This window comes from Leptonychotes weddellii, chromosome 10, assembly GCF_054177405.1.
Source record: "Leptonychotes weddellii isolate Sample4059 chromosome 10, ASM5417740v2, whole genome shotgun sequence".
NCBI lineage: Eukaryota > Metazoa > Chordata > Mammalia > Carnivora > Phocidae > Leptonychotes > Leptonychotes weddellii.
The window spans coordinates 52,813,493-52,833,106 of NC_138378.1; the positions used below are offsets into that span (position 1 = coordinate 52,813,493).

Below are 19,614 nucleotides of genomic sequence, written 5' to 3' on the forward strand. Positions count from 1 at the left end.
CTAGAACCCTCAGTTTGTTTTTCAGAGTCCATCTTCTCTCATGGTTCGTCCACCCCTCCGATTTCCCCCGCTTCATTCCTCCCCTCCCGCTACCTTCTTCTTCTTCTTTTTTTTTTTCCTTAACATATCTTGCATTATTTGTCTCAGAGGTACAGATCTGAGACTCAACAGTCCTGCACAATTCACAGCGCCTAAGCATCCATCTTAAGAAACTTAAACCCAAAGTAATGAGAAAGAAGGAAATAATAAAGAATAGAAATCAATGGCACAGAAAGGGGAAAACTGTATGGAGAAAAAACCCACTGAAACCAAAAGCTGGTTCTTTGAAAAGATTAATAAAATGGACAAACTCCAGCAGACTGAAAATAAAGATGACATCAGTTACTCACATCAGTTCTATGTACATGTGAAGAAATTGAATACATAGTTTAAAACCTCCCCACAAAGAAAAATTACAGGCCCAGATGGCCTCAGTGATGAATTCTACAAACATTTAAGGGAGAGATGGTACCAACTCTCCACAAAGACTTCTGTAAAACAGAAGAGGGGAGAGAATTTCCCAACAACCCCTGACACTTGGGGGGTGGAGAGGGACAAAGAGACCTGGCAGGGACCAAGTGGAGTGTCTTTTAAACAACGTCCTTTTTCCCAGGCCTGAAACATCCCTCTTTATTGTTAACAACAAGGCCACCAGCAAGGCATCAATCAGATGGCAACCCTGACTTAGCAAGGTTAATTGGCTGTTTCTCGTGGTTAAGCTTTTATGAAGAGGTCAAGCAGATTTGAATTTCAAGAGAGACTAAACCACTTGTACCCTCCTGCAAATATACCAACCTCCTCTGAATCTGGGCAAGGACTGTGTGGATTCTCTCGCTGTACCATGTACACTTCTCCTTGGTAATGCAGACATGGACCAAGCTCCCATCCTTCCAGGGAGCATGAACAAATCTACTGCAGTATTTCGCATGGACTGTCTTCTTGTTGGTCTCCTAAGGAAAAGACAAAGGATAGAAGCCACTCAGACCATTCAAAGTCATCTCCAGATGGTACCCCATCTTGTCTTATTTATACAGCTCTTAGCACTCCCATGGTAAAATCATTCAACTGCTGGTTCAACAAAACATGCACTGGGGCCTGCTCTATGTGGAGCCCTGTGCCAGATGTCATGTATGATGGTCAGAAAGACATGTGCAATCCCATCTGGGCCCCAGAGAAGATGTTTCCAGCAGGGAAACACACACACACACAGAGAAAGTTAGCAAGGCAGAGTACAGACGCTGGGTTGAGACAATAATAACTGGGCAATCTGGCAAAGAAGAAAGCATCCTCACGGACTAGAGGGTCAGGAGGACTACCTAGAGGAGGTGGGACTTGAGATTCACATAAAACATCTTTCCATTGTTACTTCCAGCTCCAAATGAAGGAAAGTAGCCAAGAACCCCCATTCCACACCTAGCACCCTCTACTGGCACATACAAAACTGGTCTGAGGACAATGGCTTCCCAAACAGAGAGCTCATCCAACCAATTTACGAATTTATCAAGAACGACTCCATGCCACCAGCAGTAAAATCTTGTAGGCAGCAGCAATACAATCCATAAACAAAGACCAAAATTCCTGCCTTCATGGAGCTCACACTACAGGTGAAGAGCTAGATAATAAACAATTACACAGCAGGTCAGACAATGACAAATTCTATGGAAGAGAATGGAGAACAGGGGATGGGAGGATGAAGAAGCTAAAACCTGAAAAAAGAAAGCCATAAAGAGAAGAAGAAATATGAACAGAGACCAGCAGGAACAAGGAGTGTGGCCATACGGAGGTCTGGGGGGAAGTCTGAGGACAAAGCAAAGGCAAAAGCCCTGAGGTAAGAGTAAGAGTCTGCCTAGCATGTCTGTAGAATTTTAGGAAGGCTGGTGTAGTTGAAACAGAGTGAGCTAGGGGAAGGAGTAAGATGAAGCCAGAGCAGTATGAGGAGGGCCAGAAGCAGACTCCATAAAGTCCACTAGCTAATGGAAGTGACTCTAGCTTCTCTGAGTGAAAAAGGAACTACCCAAGGGCTTTAACATGAGAAGTGACACATTTTTTAAAATTAAGATATGATTGACATATAACATTATGTTACATATACAATATGATTTGATATATGCATACAGTACAAAATGATTACCACAGTAAATTTAGGTAACACTATCACAGTTATAAATTTTTTTCTTGTGATAATCTAAGATCTACCCTCTTAGACAAATGACATAATTTATAGTTTTAAGTTTTATTTATAATTTTAAAACTTAATTTATAAAAATATCATTTTAAAGGATACTGTGGTAGGGCGCTTGGGTGGCTCAGTCATCTAAGTATCCGACTCTCAATTTTAGTTCAGGTCTTGATCTCAGGGTCATGAGTTCAAGCCCTGCATTGGGCTCCATGTGAGGCATGGAGCTGACTTAATAAATAAATAAATAAGTAAAGGATACTGTGGTTACTCTGTTGAGAATAGACAGTAGAGAGTCAAGGGCAGAAGCAGGGAGTCAGGAGATCAGTTAGGTGGCATGGACCAGGGGTAGTATTGAAAGTGGTGAGAAGTGGTCAGATTCTGAATTACAGACATGTTATAAAGATAGAACTAACAGCATTTAATGAGAGGTCCGATGTGGATATGAGAGAAAAGAGAGGACTTAAGGAATGACTCTCTGGTTTTCAGCCCAGATGACTATAAAAATTGAGGTGCAATGAATTGATGGGAGGAAGATTATGGAAAAGTAGCCTTGAAGGGGAAGATCTGGACCTGTGTCTGATGTGCTAGGTTCAAGGTGCCTATCAGATATCCTAGTGACATGGCAAGTAGTCAGGAGGAAAGGAGGGAAGGACTCAGGGCTGGATATTCAAATGTAGAAGTCACCCGCATGCACACAGTATTAAAAGCCACAGGACTAGATGAGATCATGTAGAGAATGGTTACAGAGAGAGAAGGTCCGAGGACTGCACCTTGAGGCCCTTCAGCATTTAGAGGCTGGAGACATGGGAAAGAAGAAACAAATAATATTGACAAAGAATAGTCAGTAAGAGGAAAACAGGACAGTGTGTACTCTGCAAGCAAAAGAAGTTCAACGAAGTAACTAAGTATATCAATGTTGATAGTAGGTCAAGTAAGAGTGAGACTGAGAACTGACCCCTGGATTTAGCAATTCAGGTATCCCTGGAAAGAGTGGGTTTTGGTGGAGAGGGGGCCTTGCCCAATTGGAGTGCATTCATGAAGGCATAGGAAAACTGCAAAACTGGAGAAAGGGAATGTATAAAACTCCTGAAGAGTTGAATTCTAAAGAGGAGCAGAGGAATGAGGCAAATGATGTAAAACTAGAGATAAATATGGGGGTCAAAAAATTGTTTTTTGGGGGCGCCTGGGTGGCTCAGTCATTAAGCATCTGCCTTCAGCTCAGGTCATGATCCCAGGGTCCTGGGATTGAGCCCTGCGTCGGGCTTCCTGCTCCGCAGGAAGCCTGCTTCTCCCTCTCCCTCTGCCGCTCCCCCTGTTTGTGTTCCCACTCTCGCTGTGTCTCTCTCTGTCAAATAAATAAATAAAATCTTTTTAAAAAATTGTTTTTTGTTTTTTGGGGTTTTTTTGTAGAGAGAGAGAGAATGCAAGCGGGGAGCAGCGGAGGGACAGAGGGAGAGAGGGAGTGAGAATCTCAAGCAGCTCCAAGCCCAGGGCTCCATTGCATGACCCCGAGATCATGACCTCAGTGAAAATTGAGAGTTGGATGCTTAACCGACTGAGCCACCCAGGTGCCCCAAAAAACTGTATTTTTAAGATGTGAGGAAGAACACTATGTTTGTGTGCTGATGGGAAAGATCCAGAAATGAGAACAATATTGATGATATAGAAAGGGGGAGAATGGGTAAATGCGGAATAGGGATCAGTGCACACACTGAGGGGCTGGCCTTCAACAAAAGTAAGGACAATTCAGCTATCCTAGAAAAAATAAGGTGGAACATATAGGTGCAAATGTTGGGGGATTTGTAGATATGAGGTGGATGCTTATGGATGTTCACGCCAATGTTCAGTGAAATGGGAAGCAAGGGTCGCTTGCTGAGAGTGAGCAAAGAGGAGAAGATATTTGAAGTTTGAGGAGAAAAGAGTAGACATCTTGGAGAATGAGCATCTGAGTGGTTTGGAAAAGCACAGAAGGACTGGTGGCAGCACAAGAGATCCACGTGAAGTTTGAGGTCAGGAATTTAAAGGGAAGCCAGGCACCATGGCTGGGTGCTTTTCTCTGATTTCTTCTAATGCAGTCATCTGTGCATCTATAAGGCAGAAAAGGCTGAGAGTTGAATTTAACCAGGGTTGGGGTTTCATAGATGAGCGCAATAATGTAAGAGAGGAAAAGTAGTTGAGCATGCATGAGAGGGACAAAAGGTTAGAGAGAACAGAGAACAAGGAGTAGAAACAACAAAATGTATAATCCCGGTGGGGTTGAAAGATTGGAATCAGGATAGTAGAGGAAATGACCTTAAAAGAAGAGGTCAAAAAGTGGTACCTTCAGAATTGATTATGTGGGTTATGATGGCAGCGCTATTTGTAATGACAAGATCAAGGGGATGCCTATGGCAGGAGTGGTAGAGAGGGGGTGTAGGAGGAAGTCACTGAAGAGGAGGTCAGAGAAATGAAAGGTCAGGGTGTGGGAAGGGTCATTTTCATGGGATTGACATTAAAAACAGCTGGAGCTAGGGACAGCAAGCCAGAAGCTATAATCTTCAATTACTGATGGGGGTGACCTGGGGCTCAGAAGATGTCAGCCTCAGGAGGTGCTATGGGTGGACATTCTGATGACATGGGAAGGGGGAGGGAGAATGATCAAGAAACAGCAATGAAGAATGAGGAAACAGCAATGAGGATCCATAAGCATCCACCTCGTATCTACAAATCCCCCAACATTTGCACCTATATGTTCCACCTTATTTTTTCTAGGATGGCTGAATTGTCCTTACTTTTGTTTAAGGCCAGCCCCTCAGTGTGTGCACTGATCTCTATTCTGCATTTACTCATTCTCCCCCTTTCTATATGAGGAATGAGGAGGGAGAATGATCAAGAAACAGCAATGAGGAACCCACCTCTCCCGCCCACAGGTCCAAGGCAAATAGGAGCGAAACCAGGGTCCTCAAGAGAGAACCCAGACAAGCAGGCGAAGGGAACACTGCAGGGCACTTGCTATCGTGGGTGTACTGACGACTTCTAGTGCCAGAGGGCACAGTGGAGGGAATTTAGGGGGCAAGAGGGTTGGAGGGGGCTCAAGGAAGGGATGTCAGAGCCACACAAGGATGAGAATTGAGAGATCTGTGGTGATTGATGTGAACAGAGTTGCAGGGCATGATGAGATCGGTCTTGATGTTCCCAAGACAGGCACCAGGGGAACCACATCTCAGGCACAACACAAGGATGGAAGGAGAAAGATGTCCTCTCTCTTGTTCTTACCATGTTCTTGTCACATGAGAGTCTCCCTATTCTCCACCCCGTCACATGGCCTTTTCCAATTGTGTCTTATGCGCTCCCAGACGAAAACACACCAGACCATACGTTATGTGAATGCAGTTGTCAGACAACAAAGTGTCAGGATGGGAAAAGCGCAGCGTGAGGGTCAGCAGATAGGAGTCAAACCCTGCCATCTCATGGCCTAACCTCTCAGAGGCCCTATGGCTTTGTCTTCTTGTGTGTGCTATTAGAGCACAAATACTCACCTTATGTATAAAGCACATGGGCATTCTATAAATGCTCATTTCTGATTCACAATGTTTGCAATTTAAAAAAAAAAAAAAAAAAAGGAAGGTGACATGTACCAGGCATCTCCTAAGTGCCAGGCACTGTGCTCAGACATGCATTTTTTAACTTGGACTTTATACCACTCATTTTACAGATGTGGAGAGTAAGACTCAAACAGTTAATTTATTTGCTCAACATCTCATAATTAGTAACTGGAGAAGTAGCATTTACACCCAGGTCTTCTTACTCCAAATCCAGAGCACACAGCCTGACACCTAGTGAAAGCTCAATAAATTTCTATTAGAGGAATAAATGGTGAGACTAGAGTGGGTTTGTGAACATCAAGGCTGCCTTGTGCACAAGCAGCATAAGCACTTATGAATGCAATGTGACTTAAGGGGTGCCCCAAATATCAACTTACTAGACTTTGCCTGAAATCCTCTAATTGGAAATGCATTTTTGTCTCCTCCTCATACCTGCTCATCCCTCTTAGAAACACCACATAGCAAGGCCTTTTTAGTCACTTATTTCTCAGCGTAAACAAGGTACCTGGATCCATCCCTACAAACCAGTTTTTAGAGTTACAAGTTTGAGGGATCTGGAGGAACCCTAAATAATCAACTTATTTCACAGCTTCAGTTATTCCCTACCTCACACACATCACAAATTTAGGTATAAATCCAGTTTCAGATCTGTAGCCCCAAGTACTGAAAATAAAATTGTCCCTTTTTCATCAATATTTGTGAATGAAGATAGCTGTACTGCACACTTCTCAACTTCTACTATATTATTTTTTAGCACAAGAAATTTGAGGTAAAATTCCCCATTTATAAGCCACACTCTTCAAACTGTCCCTGTTAAGATTTCATTCAAAAGCATCAAGAATAAGGAGAAATCAGTTTTAGAGATGGGCTTGAACATACCACATCATCACCAGGTCTCGCAGTAAGCTACGTTTAAATTGACAGGGATTGATATTTTTAAATATTCAGGGCCTAATGTATTTTAAAAATGAAAATCTAGTTACATACAATTTCCTGAACTAATAACATTACTGAATAATGACTACAAAATCAGAAAACTGTGCTGGGGGAGGGAACCCACAAATGAGATTTCCCTGCAACATGGCAATCACTCTGCATCCTGGTATATGAGACAGGAAACAAGTCTTCCGTCAGTTCTGCATTTTTCTTTTATTTATTTATTTATTTATTTATTTATTTATTTATTTATTTATTTAGAAGGAGAGAGAGAATGCAAGTGGCAGAGGGAGAGGGAGTGAGAGAGAGAATCTTAAGCAGGCTCCATACTCAGAGTGGAGTCCAAAGCAGGGCTCAATCTCATGACCCGGGTTTGATGATCATGATCATCAATGATCATGACCTGAGTCAAAATCAAGAGTCAGACACTTAACCAACTGAGCCACCCAAGCACCCCAATTCTGCATTTTTCTCATCCAATTTTTACATTTTCCTCCTTGCAGTTCACTGTAAACACATGGCAATATGAGGGATAAAACACTACATCATTTGGCTGACAGAGCCCCCAAGGAAGGAGCCCTTCCTCAGGAGGACCTGTTGAGCCCAGTGGCCAGCCAGCCTAAGGAGTGGCAAAGAGAGTGGGGTCTCACCTCTGTAGGACTGACAGACACCTCAGTGGTGACACTGAATTGGAGCCTTGGAGGACACATAAAGTGACAGTTTATCAGAGGACCTTGATTTCCTCTCCAGTTCTCCTCTGGGCTGCTCTTACTGGCACATCTGCTCTGTTGCTCACATTTTGGTTCTCACTTCACAGTGTGGACCTGGGCCTTTATTACCTTCTAAAAGGGTTTTCCTTCAATTTTACAATTTTGGAATATTTACTTTATACTGATTTTGTTTCATATCGTGATACTTTTTAGTCTCTGTAATTCTAAACTTGCGATAATCTTCTGAGTACTGTCTACAAATTAATGTTTCTCAGAGTATGGCCTCTGGACCAGCAGCTTCAGCATCATCTGGGCCCCACCTCAAACCCACTGACTCACTCATGCTAAAGTTTAGGAGCCACTCATTCATTATCCTTCACTTGTGAGCCAGAGTCAGGCACTTTGAGAAGATGTATTCCTTCCAGACCCATTCACGCAACAGAACTATACCTTTCAAGAGTTTTAAATATACACCCTTCCGGTGCTATGATCCCTTAGAGGATTTGATTTTGTATTTACTGGGAATCCACTAGATGCTGGCTGGTAGTCACTAGACTAATGCATCTTTAAGAGAGTGACAATACAAGAGGACCATAGAGATGCCGGCTTCGGGCATCTTCACCAGCAGTTTCTCTCTTCCGTTCAATATGGGGAAACAAAGGGCTTCTCTTTTGAAAAGGCTGAATAATTCTGAGGCCCATAATGCCTGAATTTCTACAAACCCAGCTCCTGGCTTATGTATGATTATTGTATAATCCACTTATATTCAGAAACCATTCCCGGACTTGGTCTCCACTCCCACAAGTATCATTCAGAGAAGTGCAAGGTGGGAAACACAAGGGTATCTTCCTTCAGGAAAACCCAAGCTGGTCTTCCTCCACGCTGCCTCTCAACCTTGGTCCCTGCCCTGGGTTCTGATCTGGGGGAGGACTTACCCACCCAAGACATCAAGGGAAGCCCACAGCCCGGCCCAGGAGTTCACTTCACTCACCGCACTGGTCTGCACGGACTCATCCTCTGGTTTGGCTTTCACATCAACAACTCCATCAGCATGGCGGAAGCAGCAGTCAGCAACGACATCATAAAAGGTCAGCTTCTGGGCTTTCAAACCATATTTCTGAAGCCACTTCTTGGAGTCCCAGGTGTCCTCTAGGTCTGACTCATTCTTGACAGAGGTTGTTCCTGATTCTATTTTTGGAATTACAGTTCATCAGTGCCATTCATATTCTATAAGCCATTTGTCCTGCACCCTCAACTTAATATTTACCAAGCTGGAACATGTTCTTTGTCAGATCACATTCATTTCAGGAAGCATGCTTTCTAAACCAGGACTGGCAAAGAATTAGTTCACAAGACCGGAAGGCAGGAATCTGCTGCCTTTCATCTCACTTCCTTCTCTACCTAAGTTGTCTACCCCATGTGTCTGTGGAGATGGCTGACAGACCAAGGCCATGTGTCAGGAGAGCATTAAACTTGGGGTCAGAAGCTTTGGGTTCAAGTCACGGGCTCTACCACTTATGGCTTGGCTAAGTTGCTCAAACTTGGGTGAGTCACAGCACTTAACCTCTCCGAGCTTCAGCAGAATTCTTTACCTGCAGATCGAAGATAGCATCTGCTTGGCCTTCCTAAGTGTGCTGAAGCGATTCAATGAGAAAAGTCATGTGAAAGTGCTTTGTGGTGAGTGGGGACGAGAATTAGGGGCATGTAGCTTGTGTTGAGGTAGAAGTCAGTCAACCAGAGAAGGCTGGCAGGCTCCCTCCCAGGAGCTCCGCTGTTAGCTTTGGTGAATTTATTCTGATTCAGAGCCTGGCCCTCAACTCAGCAGGCTCAGAAACCTCCTATAGTCAGCTAGAGCACCTAGAGCTGTATCTATAACTCACCTTAGCTCACAGGTTAAAGTACAACCCAGAATGCTAATTGCCCAAATATTCCCAGCCTTCAACATGTTCCCTTGGTGTTTTCCCAAGGTTATCTATACTCTTTAAGTGGTGGGGGAGGTGCTCTGTTAGCTGAGCAGAACACCATACAACATAAAAGTATTCATCTAGGTGGCTCAAACCACTACTGCCACCTAAAGGAGACAGGAGTATCTGGGGGTGGGCACAGAGGAGGGGGTGAGCAAATCTAAAGCTGAGAAGGAGGCACTGGTGTCTGGAGCGGGCTTACACTGGCCCATGGGAGCTAACTGTACACTTCTCCTCCCAACCCCATGCTCCCCAGTAGCACATTGGTAGGGTAAAATTGACCATGCTGGGAGAATTTACAGAATCTGGAAATCAGAGCTTTTTTAATTCCAGCAAGTGGACTGGCAAACATTTATCTGAATGCCACTGGAAGGAAGGCAGAAAGGACCCTGAGCTTTTAGTCCCATTGAAACCAGCAGAGCTCCAGGAGGACCAGCAGGGGGTGCTGGGCAAAGAGATGTTTGTTTGTTTTTTTTATAACATGTACTACTGCATATTAGGTCTACCAGCCCTACAAAGTTTAATTTCACTTAGATAAGTGGTTCTCAACTCTGCACACTGGAATTCTCTGAATTTTTTGTTGTTGTTGTTAAGATTTTTTATTTATTTACTTGACAGAGAGAGAGACAGCGAGAGAGGGAACACAAGCAGGGGGAGCAAGAGAGGGAGAAGCAGGCTTCCCGCAGAGCAGGGAGCCCAATGCGGGGCTCGATCCCAGGACCCTGGGATCATGACCTGAGCTGAAGGCAGACGCTTAACGACTGAGCCACCCAGGTGCCCTTCTCTGAATTTTTTAAATACTGATGTCTGGGCCTTACCCATTTTTTTAAAAATGGTCTGGATATTGAGATTTTTCAAAGCTTCTTGGGTGATTATACTGTGCAACCAAGCTTTGCAACTACAGCAATATGGAAAGAGCTTTCTAAATTATGATTTGGTGATCCCATCAGTTATGCTTCTACTAGATACAGATTCAAGTTCAATTATACTTTTAATAAAAAAGGAGCACTCAATATTAGGGAAACAAAAACACTACCCATAACCCATTATTATATTTAAGGGGATATAAAATCAGCATAGGATTTGAAGAAATAAAACACTTTAGAGTCAACTATTTCTCAATAGTATGTAAAGGATCTGCCAAGTAATGCTACATGTAAGCCATGTCCTCAGATTTTAATAGAACACCTTTCAAATAATGCACTCAAACCTACTAGAGCTAAAACTTCTGAAAGAAGCTTGGTTTTGGCTTTTGAACTTTAAACCAGCCTGGCATCAAAAGCCCCTTTGCGCACTGTCCCCAGTTACCAGCAGTTGGTTTCTATGTGATTCACAAAGCCTCTTCTTACCCTGTATAGGGAGCTCAAATCAGAGGCTCCCCAGAGCTTCTGATCCCTGAGGTTCTCCTGCATGTTCTCCTGCATCACAAGGAAACAGCAAAGAGAACAGAGCCATTTTTGTCAGCGGGATCAGCCTCCTTGGAAAAACCCTTTGAGTGACTATTTTTCCTCAATTATTGTTAATTACATTCTAAGCCTTTGTCTCCTCTTTCTTCCAACTTTATTCTCCTCCCTTCTCTCCGAGTAACAGGTGTAGTAGGAAATAAAATTTGTATTCAATTATGTCCACAGCAACACACAAATTAGCACATGTTTCTGCTCTGTTTTGGGGGTTGCCTTCTTTTAAAAAGACAAGAGCCTTTCCTCAATGATAAATTCAAGCTTACCACAGAAGGACTTCCTAAAAAACACATCAAACCAACTCTAACAAGGGATTCTAAAGAACCAGAGACTAACTTTTGACTCCTAGCTTCACCCAGGACTAGACAGCACAGTCACCCTGGGGGCATGATTGAGTCTCCCAATTACTCTCTGAAAAGGGGTCTCAAGGAAAACCCCAAAGCAACTTGAACTTCATAAAGGAAAGAAGGGGCAGCCAAGCATGCAAAAACAAAGAGCCTAGGTGCTCCGAAGCTGAAGAGAGGAGAGAAAGGGGGAAATCTTCCCACTTTCAGTGCTAATTACACCAATTAGTGGCTGAGCCTCATCTTCCCCAGGTGGGGAGGGGAAGGGCGTTATCCACTCCTTACAGTCACTTACTAAAGAGTTCTTTCCATCCCCTTGCAGTTACTTTAATTAAAAGTGTTACATAAATCCTCATTCATTCATGACAGAGATGAAAGCTCACAGCTCATCCTATACCATGTGAGAGACTGCTAAAGATTTTCTCTCCGTTACTCGCAGGAGAAGCACATAGCGGATCACCTCTATGCCACAGAATTAATGTGCCTGGTTGTCTCCATTCTACGTGTCGATCTCAAAACATGTTTTAATGAGCAAGACCTACTGGCCAATGCTTTTGAAACATAACTGCTACAGCCAGGGCCACAGCAAAAAGATAAATTGGGCACTGTTTTCTGTGCCCACTCCTCCCCTCAAGGTGTCATTCCCCAGTGGCTCATGGCCATCAAGGACTTATCACCGTAACTGCCCTCCCCATGGCGACAGTTAATCTAATGTGTGAACTTGGCTGGGCCACAGTACCCATCTATTTGGTCAAAGATTATTCAAGATATTTCTGTGAAGGTAATTTTAGGTGAGATTAACATTTAAATCAGTAGACTTTGGGTAAAACAGATTACCCTCCATATCATGAGAGGCCCTCCTCCATTCAGTTGAAGGCTTTTAATAGGAAAAGACTGAAGTCCCCTGAGGAAGAGGGGATTGTGACAGCAGACTGCCGTGGGACCTGAAATGCAACAGCAGCTCATGAAGGCTGGTTGGCCTGACCTGCAGTGTTTGGACTTGGTAGTTTCCACACTCATGTGAGCCAATTCCTTCAATATCTCAATCTCTGTCTCAACCTCTCTCCCTCTTTGTATACACACGCACACCCCCTGTTGGTTCTGTTTCTCAGAAGAACCTTGATTAATATGCTCCTCCTCCCCCACTGAAGATTGCTTGTCCAGCACCACATTCCTGCCATGTTAGGTCCTTGTGCCTTTCAAGGGAACCATCAGCTATGGAATACACCAGAGCTCTAGATATGGAACCGACCTCAGAGAGCATCAAGTTAAATGTTTCTCACACTGTGGTCCACAAACACTACTTCTCCTGCATGTCAGTGGCTATTATTAGCCAGAAAGACAGTTTCTTGGCAAAAAGTTTGGGGAGCTTGAAAATAAACAGTTTCAACAGGTTCTTTCTCACAGGGCTTGTCTGAGGAATCAGCAGTGGGACTCACCATGGGTAGGAGGCATAAATAGTATTTCCTAAGGTTATATAGTCCCAGAACCTTTCTGCATAGAATATTTGGGAAGGCTTATATTTGACAGACCACAGTTTGGTACACACTTTCCAACATCCCTGTTATCATGAGTGTCATGAGACACTAAGCCAACACTTGGCTGCCCCACGGAAAGTGGCATGGCAAGGACACTGTGAAGTATTTGAAAAAGAAAGGTTCAGAAGAAGCTGAAAGTGATGTCCAATGGAAAGAAGGAAAGGATGGGGGACAGGAAGGGAGGGAAGGAAGGAAGGATGGGGAACAGGGATGGAGGGAGGGAGGGAAGGAAGGAAGGGAGGGAGCGAGGGAGGGAGGGAGGGAGGGAGGGATCAAGGACAGCTAGGAGGGAGAGAGAAAGGTGGCAACTGTTAGGACAAGAAATCCAGCTGCTTGCCTGTCAGACAAGTGAGTCGGTTCAGCAGACAGCACCTGTTGGGCCAAGGGTTGTCTGCAGGTGAGACAATGAAGCCCGCTGGGGTGGGCACCCAGAAGATGTGTTGACAGCGTGGCTCAGGAGAGCAACCTGTCTCTGAGCAGTCATGCACTTTGTTCACTATACTTGCTGACTGACTGATATTTTCTGTTCATCTACAGTTGTGAAAGCACCATGTGCCGAGCATATTTGCCTGGCACTGCACAGAAGCCTAGAAAGGGGAGGAAGGGAGGCAGGGGAAGAGAATGGTAACCCACCAATATTCTGCAGAACTGACTTGCTAGGCAGGTTTGGGTAACTGTTCTCTGGAGTGCCCCAGGGGTTATACACATGAGGGCTGAGGAACAAGAAGATGCAGTGATGTGCCTGAAGTCACATCTCTAATATGACACTAAGTCAAATGGGCAGTTGTAGAGTCAGTCCTGAGTGGACCAGCGTACAATGGGAAAGAATTTGGATGAATTTTAGGCCCTTTCTCCCCTGGAATACCATGAAATGATTTTTACTTCTTCCTTTAATGCTTGTAAAAATCAAAGCAAAATCTCTGTGGAAAAGGATTCCATGGCTTACCCAGCTTGTTTGTAAACCAGTGGAAAAAATGATTCCAACCCTGAGTGTCTCTAATTCCTATAATCTCAGTAGGAAAAGGAAATTGAACAAAGGCAGACATAAAGACAGAAAAGCACCAACAGTAGACAGGAGGTAGGAGAGGAGCTAACATCATCTCAAAGACAGTGTTCCACATTTCTCTTACTTTCTCTTCTGTCTAATTCTGAAAGAAGGAAACTGAAAAAAAATTTGCTTTATACGTGGGCTGTGAATGAGGCAGCTGCAGGAAGAAAGTTTAAACTCCAAGGTCTGCAACTGGCTATTGATAAATAAGGAGCAACAGCCAGTGACAGACGTGCATGGAAGCTGAGAAGAAACCATTGGCAGAGCACACATTCCAAGCGAAGAATCGCAAAAGCCACATTTTAATGTGTCTGCATCTACAATGACATTTAAAATAAACTCAAAATACTTGAGGATCACCGACATAGGCCACAAATTACGTCTGGCAACTATTTCTTTAAAAATGGTGTGACGTGTCAAGATAAACCAATTCAAGATGCTTGGTATAAAGTGGAAAAACCAAGATTAAGAATTGAGAAGGGGACTGATTGGGGGAGTTTGGGAACTTTAGATTGAGAACATGAGGGTCACATGGTAATGAGAATGGGAACCATTAAGCAGAGTCGGGATACTGGGATGAAACCAACAGAGAAATCTGAATCCGCTTCCCTTGGGAAATTAAAATAGTGCCACTTTTTTGATCCTGTGTCACCAATGCCAAGGTTTGGGGGTTTTTTAATTGTTAGCCTATTTATTTCATGTATTCTTTAAAACCTTGTTTGTTGAAACTGAGGGTTCTAGAGGGGAGGAGGTTGGGGGGGATGGGCTAGCCCGGTGATGGGTATTAAAGAGGGCCGTATTGAATGGAGCACTGGGTGTTATACGCAAACAATGAATCATGGAACACTACATCAAAAACTAATGATGTAATGTATGGTGATTAACATAACATAATAAAATTTAAAAAAATAATCTTGTTTGTTGAGATAAAATTCATATACTATGAAACTAACATTTTTAAAGTATACAATTTAGTAGTTTTTAGTTTATTTACATAGCTGTGCAACCATCATCAATGTTTAACTCCAGCACATCTTCCTCACCCCACAAAGAAACCCTATACTCATTAGAAGTCACTTCCCATTTCCCTTCCTCTCTCCCCACCATGAGTTTACTCTATGGATTTGTCAATTTGGACACTTCATGTAAATGGCATCATACACACTGTGGCCTTTTATGTCTGGCTTGTTTCAATTAACATAATGCTTTCAAAGCTAATCTATGCTGTAGCATGTATCAATACCACATAACTTATGGCTGCATAATATTCCATTGTAGAGGGGCGCCTGAGTGGCTCAGTTGGTTGAGCATCTGCCTTTGGCTCAGGTCATGATCCCAGGGTGCTCAGTGGGAAGCCTGCTTCTCCCTCTCCCACTCCCCCTGCTTGTGTTCCCTCTCTCGCTGTCTCTCTCTCTGTCAAATAAGTAAAATGTATTCCCTTTCTCACTGTCTCTCTGTCAAATAAGTAAAAAAAAGTTTTTCCATTGTAGGGATATACTACACTTGCTTATCTATTAATCAGTTAAGACACTTGTTTCTACTTTTTGGTTTTTTGTCTGTTATGATGCTATGAACATTCATGTACAAGTTTTTGTGTGAACATATGTTTTCTTAAGGCCTTTTTAAAATTTAAGTATAATTAATATATGGTGTTATATGAGTTTCAGGTGTACAATAGGATTCAACAATTTTACATATTTCTCAGTGTTCATCAAGATAACTGTACTCTTAATTCCCTTTATCTGTTTCAACCCTACCCTCCCCTCCCCGCCTGACCTCCTCTCTGGCAATCACCAGTTTGCTCTCTGTATATGAGTCAGCTTTTCGTTTGTCTTTTTTCTTTGTTTGTTTTATTTAAGTTTCACATATGAGTAAAATCATATATTTGTCTTTTTCTGACTGACTTATCTCACGCAGCTTAAATACCCTAGGTTGATTCATGTTGTTTTGCAAATGGCAAGATTTCATTATTTTTTATGGCTGAATAATATTCCATTGTGTATATACACCACATCTTCTGTATTCTTTCATCCATTGATGGGCATTTGGGCCACTTCCATATTGTGACTATTGAAAATAATGCTGCAATAAACAAAGGGGTGCATATATCTTTTTGAATTAGTGTTTTCATTTTCTTGGGTAAATACACAGCAGTGGAATTACTGGATTTATATGGTAATTCTATTTTTAATTTTTTGAGGAACCTCCATACTGTTTTCCACAGTGGCTGCACCAATTTGCATTCCCACCAACGGTGCACAAAGATTCCCTTTTCTCTACATCCTCACCAACACTTGTTATTTCTTGTCATTTTTATTCTAGCCATTCTGACAGGTGCAAAGTAATATTTCATTGTGGTTTTATTTTGCATTTTCCTGATAAGTAGTGGTGTTGAGCATCTTTTCATGTGTCTGTGGGCCCTCTGTATGTCTTCTTTGAAAAAATATCTATTCAGGTCCCCTGTCCACTTTTAAATTGGATTATTTGCTTTTTTGTGTGTTGAGCTATATAAGTTCTTTATATATTTTTGATATTAACCCCTTATCAGATGTATCATTTGAAAATATCTTCTCTCACTTAGTAGTTTGCCTTTTTTTGGTTGATGATTTCCTTCACTGTGCTAAAACTTTTTTAGTATAGTCCAATAATTTAGCTTTTGTTTCCCTTGTCAGAAAAGAAATAGCTAGAAAAATGTTTCTACAGTCGATGTCAAAGAAATTACTGCCTATGTTTCCTTCCAGGAGTTTTATGGCTTCAGGTCTCACATTTGGTCCTTAATCCATTTTAAGTTTATTTGTGTGTATGGTGTAAAACAGTGATCCAGTTTCATTCTTTTGCATGTAGCTGTCCAGTTTTCTCAACACCATTTGTTGAAGAGATTATCGTTTTCCCACTGTATGTTCTTGCTTCCTTTGTTGTAAATTAACTGACCATAAAAGCATGGGTTTATTTCTGGACTTTCTATTCTGGTCCATTGATATTGTGTCTCTTTTTGGGCCAGTACCATATTGTTTTGATTAGTATAGCTTTGTAGTATGTCTTGAAATATGGGATTGTGATACCTCCAGGTTTGTTCTTTTCCAAGATTGCTTCGGCTATTTGGGGTCTTTTGTGGTTCCATACGATTTTAGGATAATTTGTTCTGAGAAAAATGTTGGTATTTTGATAGGAATTGCAGCAAATCTCTAGATTGCTTTGGGTAGTATGGACATTTTAACAATAGTGGCTCTTCTAATCCATGAGCACAAACTACCTTTTTATTTGTATTGTCTTCAGTCTCTTTTATCAATGTTTTATAGTTTTCAGAGTACAGATCACCCATCTCCTTAGTTAAGTTTATTCCCAGGTAGTTCATTCTTTTTGGTACCATTATAAATGCAATTGTTTTCTTAATTTCTACTTAATAATGTTACTTTGTTATTAGTACATAAAAATGCAATAGATTTCTGTATGTTAATTTGCATCCTGCAACTTCACTGAATTCATTTATCAGTTCTAGCAGTTTTTTGATGGAGTCTTTAGGAATTGTCTCTAGATAGTATCATGTCATCTGCAAATAGTGAAAGTTTTACTTCTTCCTCACCAATTTGGTTGCCTTTTTTTTTCTTGTCTGATTACTGTGGCTAGGACTTCCAGTACTATGTTGAATAAAAGTGGTAAGAGTGCACATCTTTATCTTGTTCCTGATCTTAGAGAAAAGCTCTCAATTTTTCACCATTGAGCATGCTATGGATTTTTCATATATAGCCTTTATTATGTTGAGGTATGATCCCTCTATATCTACTTTGTTGAGAGTTTTTATTATAAATGGATGTTGTACTATGTCTAATGCTTTTCCTTAATCTATGGAGATAATCATATGGTATTTATCCTTTCTTTTATTAATGTGATGTATCACACTGATCAATTTATGAATTTTGAGCCACTGTTGCATCCCTGGAATGAATCCCACCTGAACATGCTGAATGATTTTTTTAATGGATTGTTGGATCTAGTTTGCTAATATTTGGCTGAGGATTTCTACATTTATGTTCATCAGAGATATTGGCCTGTGGTTTTCTTTTTTTGTGGTGTCTTTTTCTGGTTTTGGTATCAGAGTAATGCTGGCCTTGGAGAATCAATTTGGAAGGTTGCCCTCCTCTTCTATTTTTTGGATAGTTTGAGGAGAAAAATATTAACCTTTCTTTAAATGTTTGGTAGAATTCACTTGTGAAGCCATCTGGTCCTGGACTTTTGTTTGTTGGGAGTTTTGGGGTTTTTTTGTGGGTTTTTTGTTTGTTTGTTTTTTTAATTACTGATTCAATTTCATTGATGGTAATTGGTCTATTCAAGTTTTCTATTTTTCCTGCTTCAGTTTTGCAAAGATATATGTTCCTAGGAATTTATTCATTTCTTCTAGGTTGACCAATTTGTTGGCATATAATTTTTCATAGTTCTCTTATAATCCTTTGTATTTCTGTGGGGTTGGTTAGAATTTCTCCCCTTTCATTCCTGATTTTATTTATTTGAATTCTCTTTTTTTTTTTATGAGTTTAGCTAAAGGCTTATCAGTTTTATTGATCTTTTCAAAGAATAAGTTGGTTTCTTTGATCTATTCTGTTGTTTTTTAAGTTTCTATTTCATTTGTTTCTGCTCTAATTTTTATTACGTCTTCACTTCTCCTAGCCTTGGATTTTGTTTGTTCTTCTTTTTCTGGCTCCTTTAGGTGTAAGGTTAGCTTGTTTGAGATTTTTCTTGCTTCTTGAGGTAGGCCTGTATTGTTATAATCTTCCCTCTTAGAAGAGCTTATGCTGCATCCCAAAGATTTTGGACCATTGTGTTTTCATTTTCATTTGTCTCCATGTATTTTTTATTTCCCCTTTGATTTCTTGGTTGACCCATTTATTGTTTAGTAGCATGTTATTAAGCCTCCATGTTTTTGTGTTCTTTGCAGATTTTTCTCTTGAGATTGATTTCTATTTTCATACCACTGTGGATGGAAAAGATGTACAATATGATTTCAGTCTTCTTGAATATATCAATTATTTTGTGGCCTAACGTGATCTATTCTGGAGAATGTTGTGAACATATGTTCTCAATTCCCTTGTGTATATACCTAGGAGTGGAATTGCTAGGACATAAGGTAACTCTATTCTAACATTTGAAGAATTGCCAGACTTTTCAAAGTGGGTGCACCATTTTATATTCCCACCAGCAAGGTATAAGGGTTCCATTTTCTCCATATCTTGCCAACACTTGCTATTTTCTATCTCTTTTACTATAGCCATCCTTGTGGGTGTGAAGTGTTATCTCACTGTGGTTTTCATTTACATTTCTCTTACAACATCTTTTCATGTGCATCTTGGCCATTTGTATATCTTCTTTGGGGAAATTTCTGTTTAAAATTTTTGTCTATTTTTCAATTGGGCTATTGGTCTTTTTTCTGTTAAACTGTAAGAGTTCTTTATGTCTTCTGGATACTAGATCCTCATCAGACATATGATTTGCAAATATTTTCTCCTATTCTGTGGATTGTCTTTTCACATTTTTCCAGTTTTATTGAGAAAAATCAACATATATCATCACTTGCTGCTTATTAATCAGCCCTGTCAACATTCATTTAACCATAAAGAGCTTTAGAGGTGTAAGTTTAAGGCATGCAGCATGATGGTTTGATTTTTATATATTGTGAAATGATTATCATAATAGTTTCAACTAATACAACTAATAGCTTCTTGGGGCGCCTGGGTGGCTCAGTTGGTTAAGCGACTGCCTTCGGCTCAGGTCATGATCCTGGAGTCCCGGGATCAAGTCCCGCATCGGGCTCCCTGCT

The 19,614-nt window shown here is 41.4% G+C and overlaps 1 protein-coding gene across 1 annotated transcript in view; it reads right to left on the reverse strand.

The window, feature by feature from the left end:
- The window catches only part of VWA3B (von Willebrand factor A domain containing 3B), a 175,609-nt gene that overhangs the window by 97,691 nt on the left and 58,304 nt on the right, over nucleotides 1-19,614 (reverse strand). Inside the window, exons 8-9 of the mRNA XM_081832306.1 lie at nucleotides 8,440-8,636; nucleotides 835-989 (exon numbers count right to left, since the gene is read on the reverse strand). Coding sequence (XP_081688432.1) covers nucleotides 835-989; nucleotides 8,440-8,636 — 352 coding nt within the window. The remainder of the gene's footprint in view (nucleotides 1-834; nucleotides 990-8,439; nucleotides 8,637-19,614) is intronic.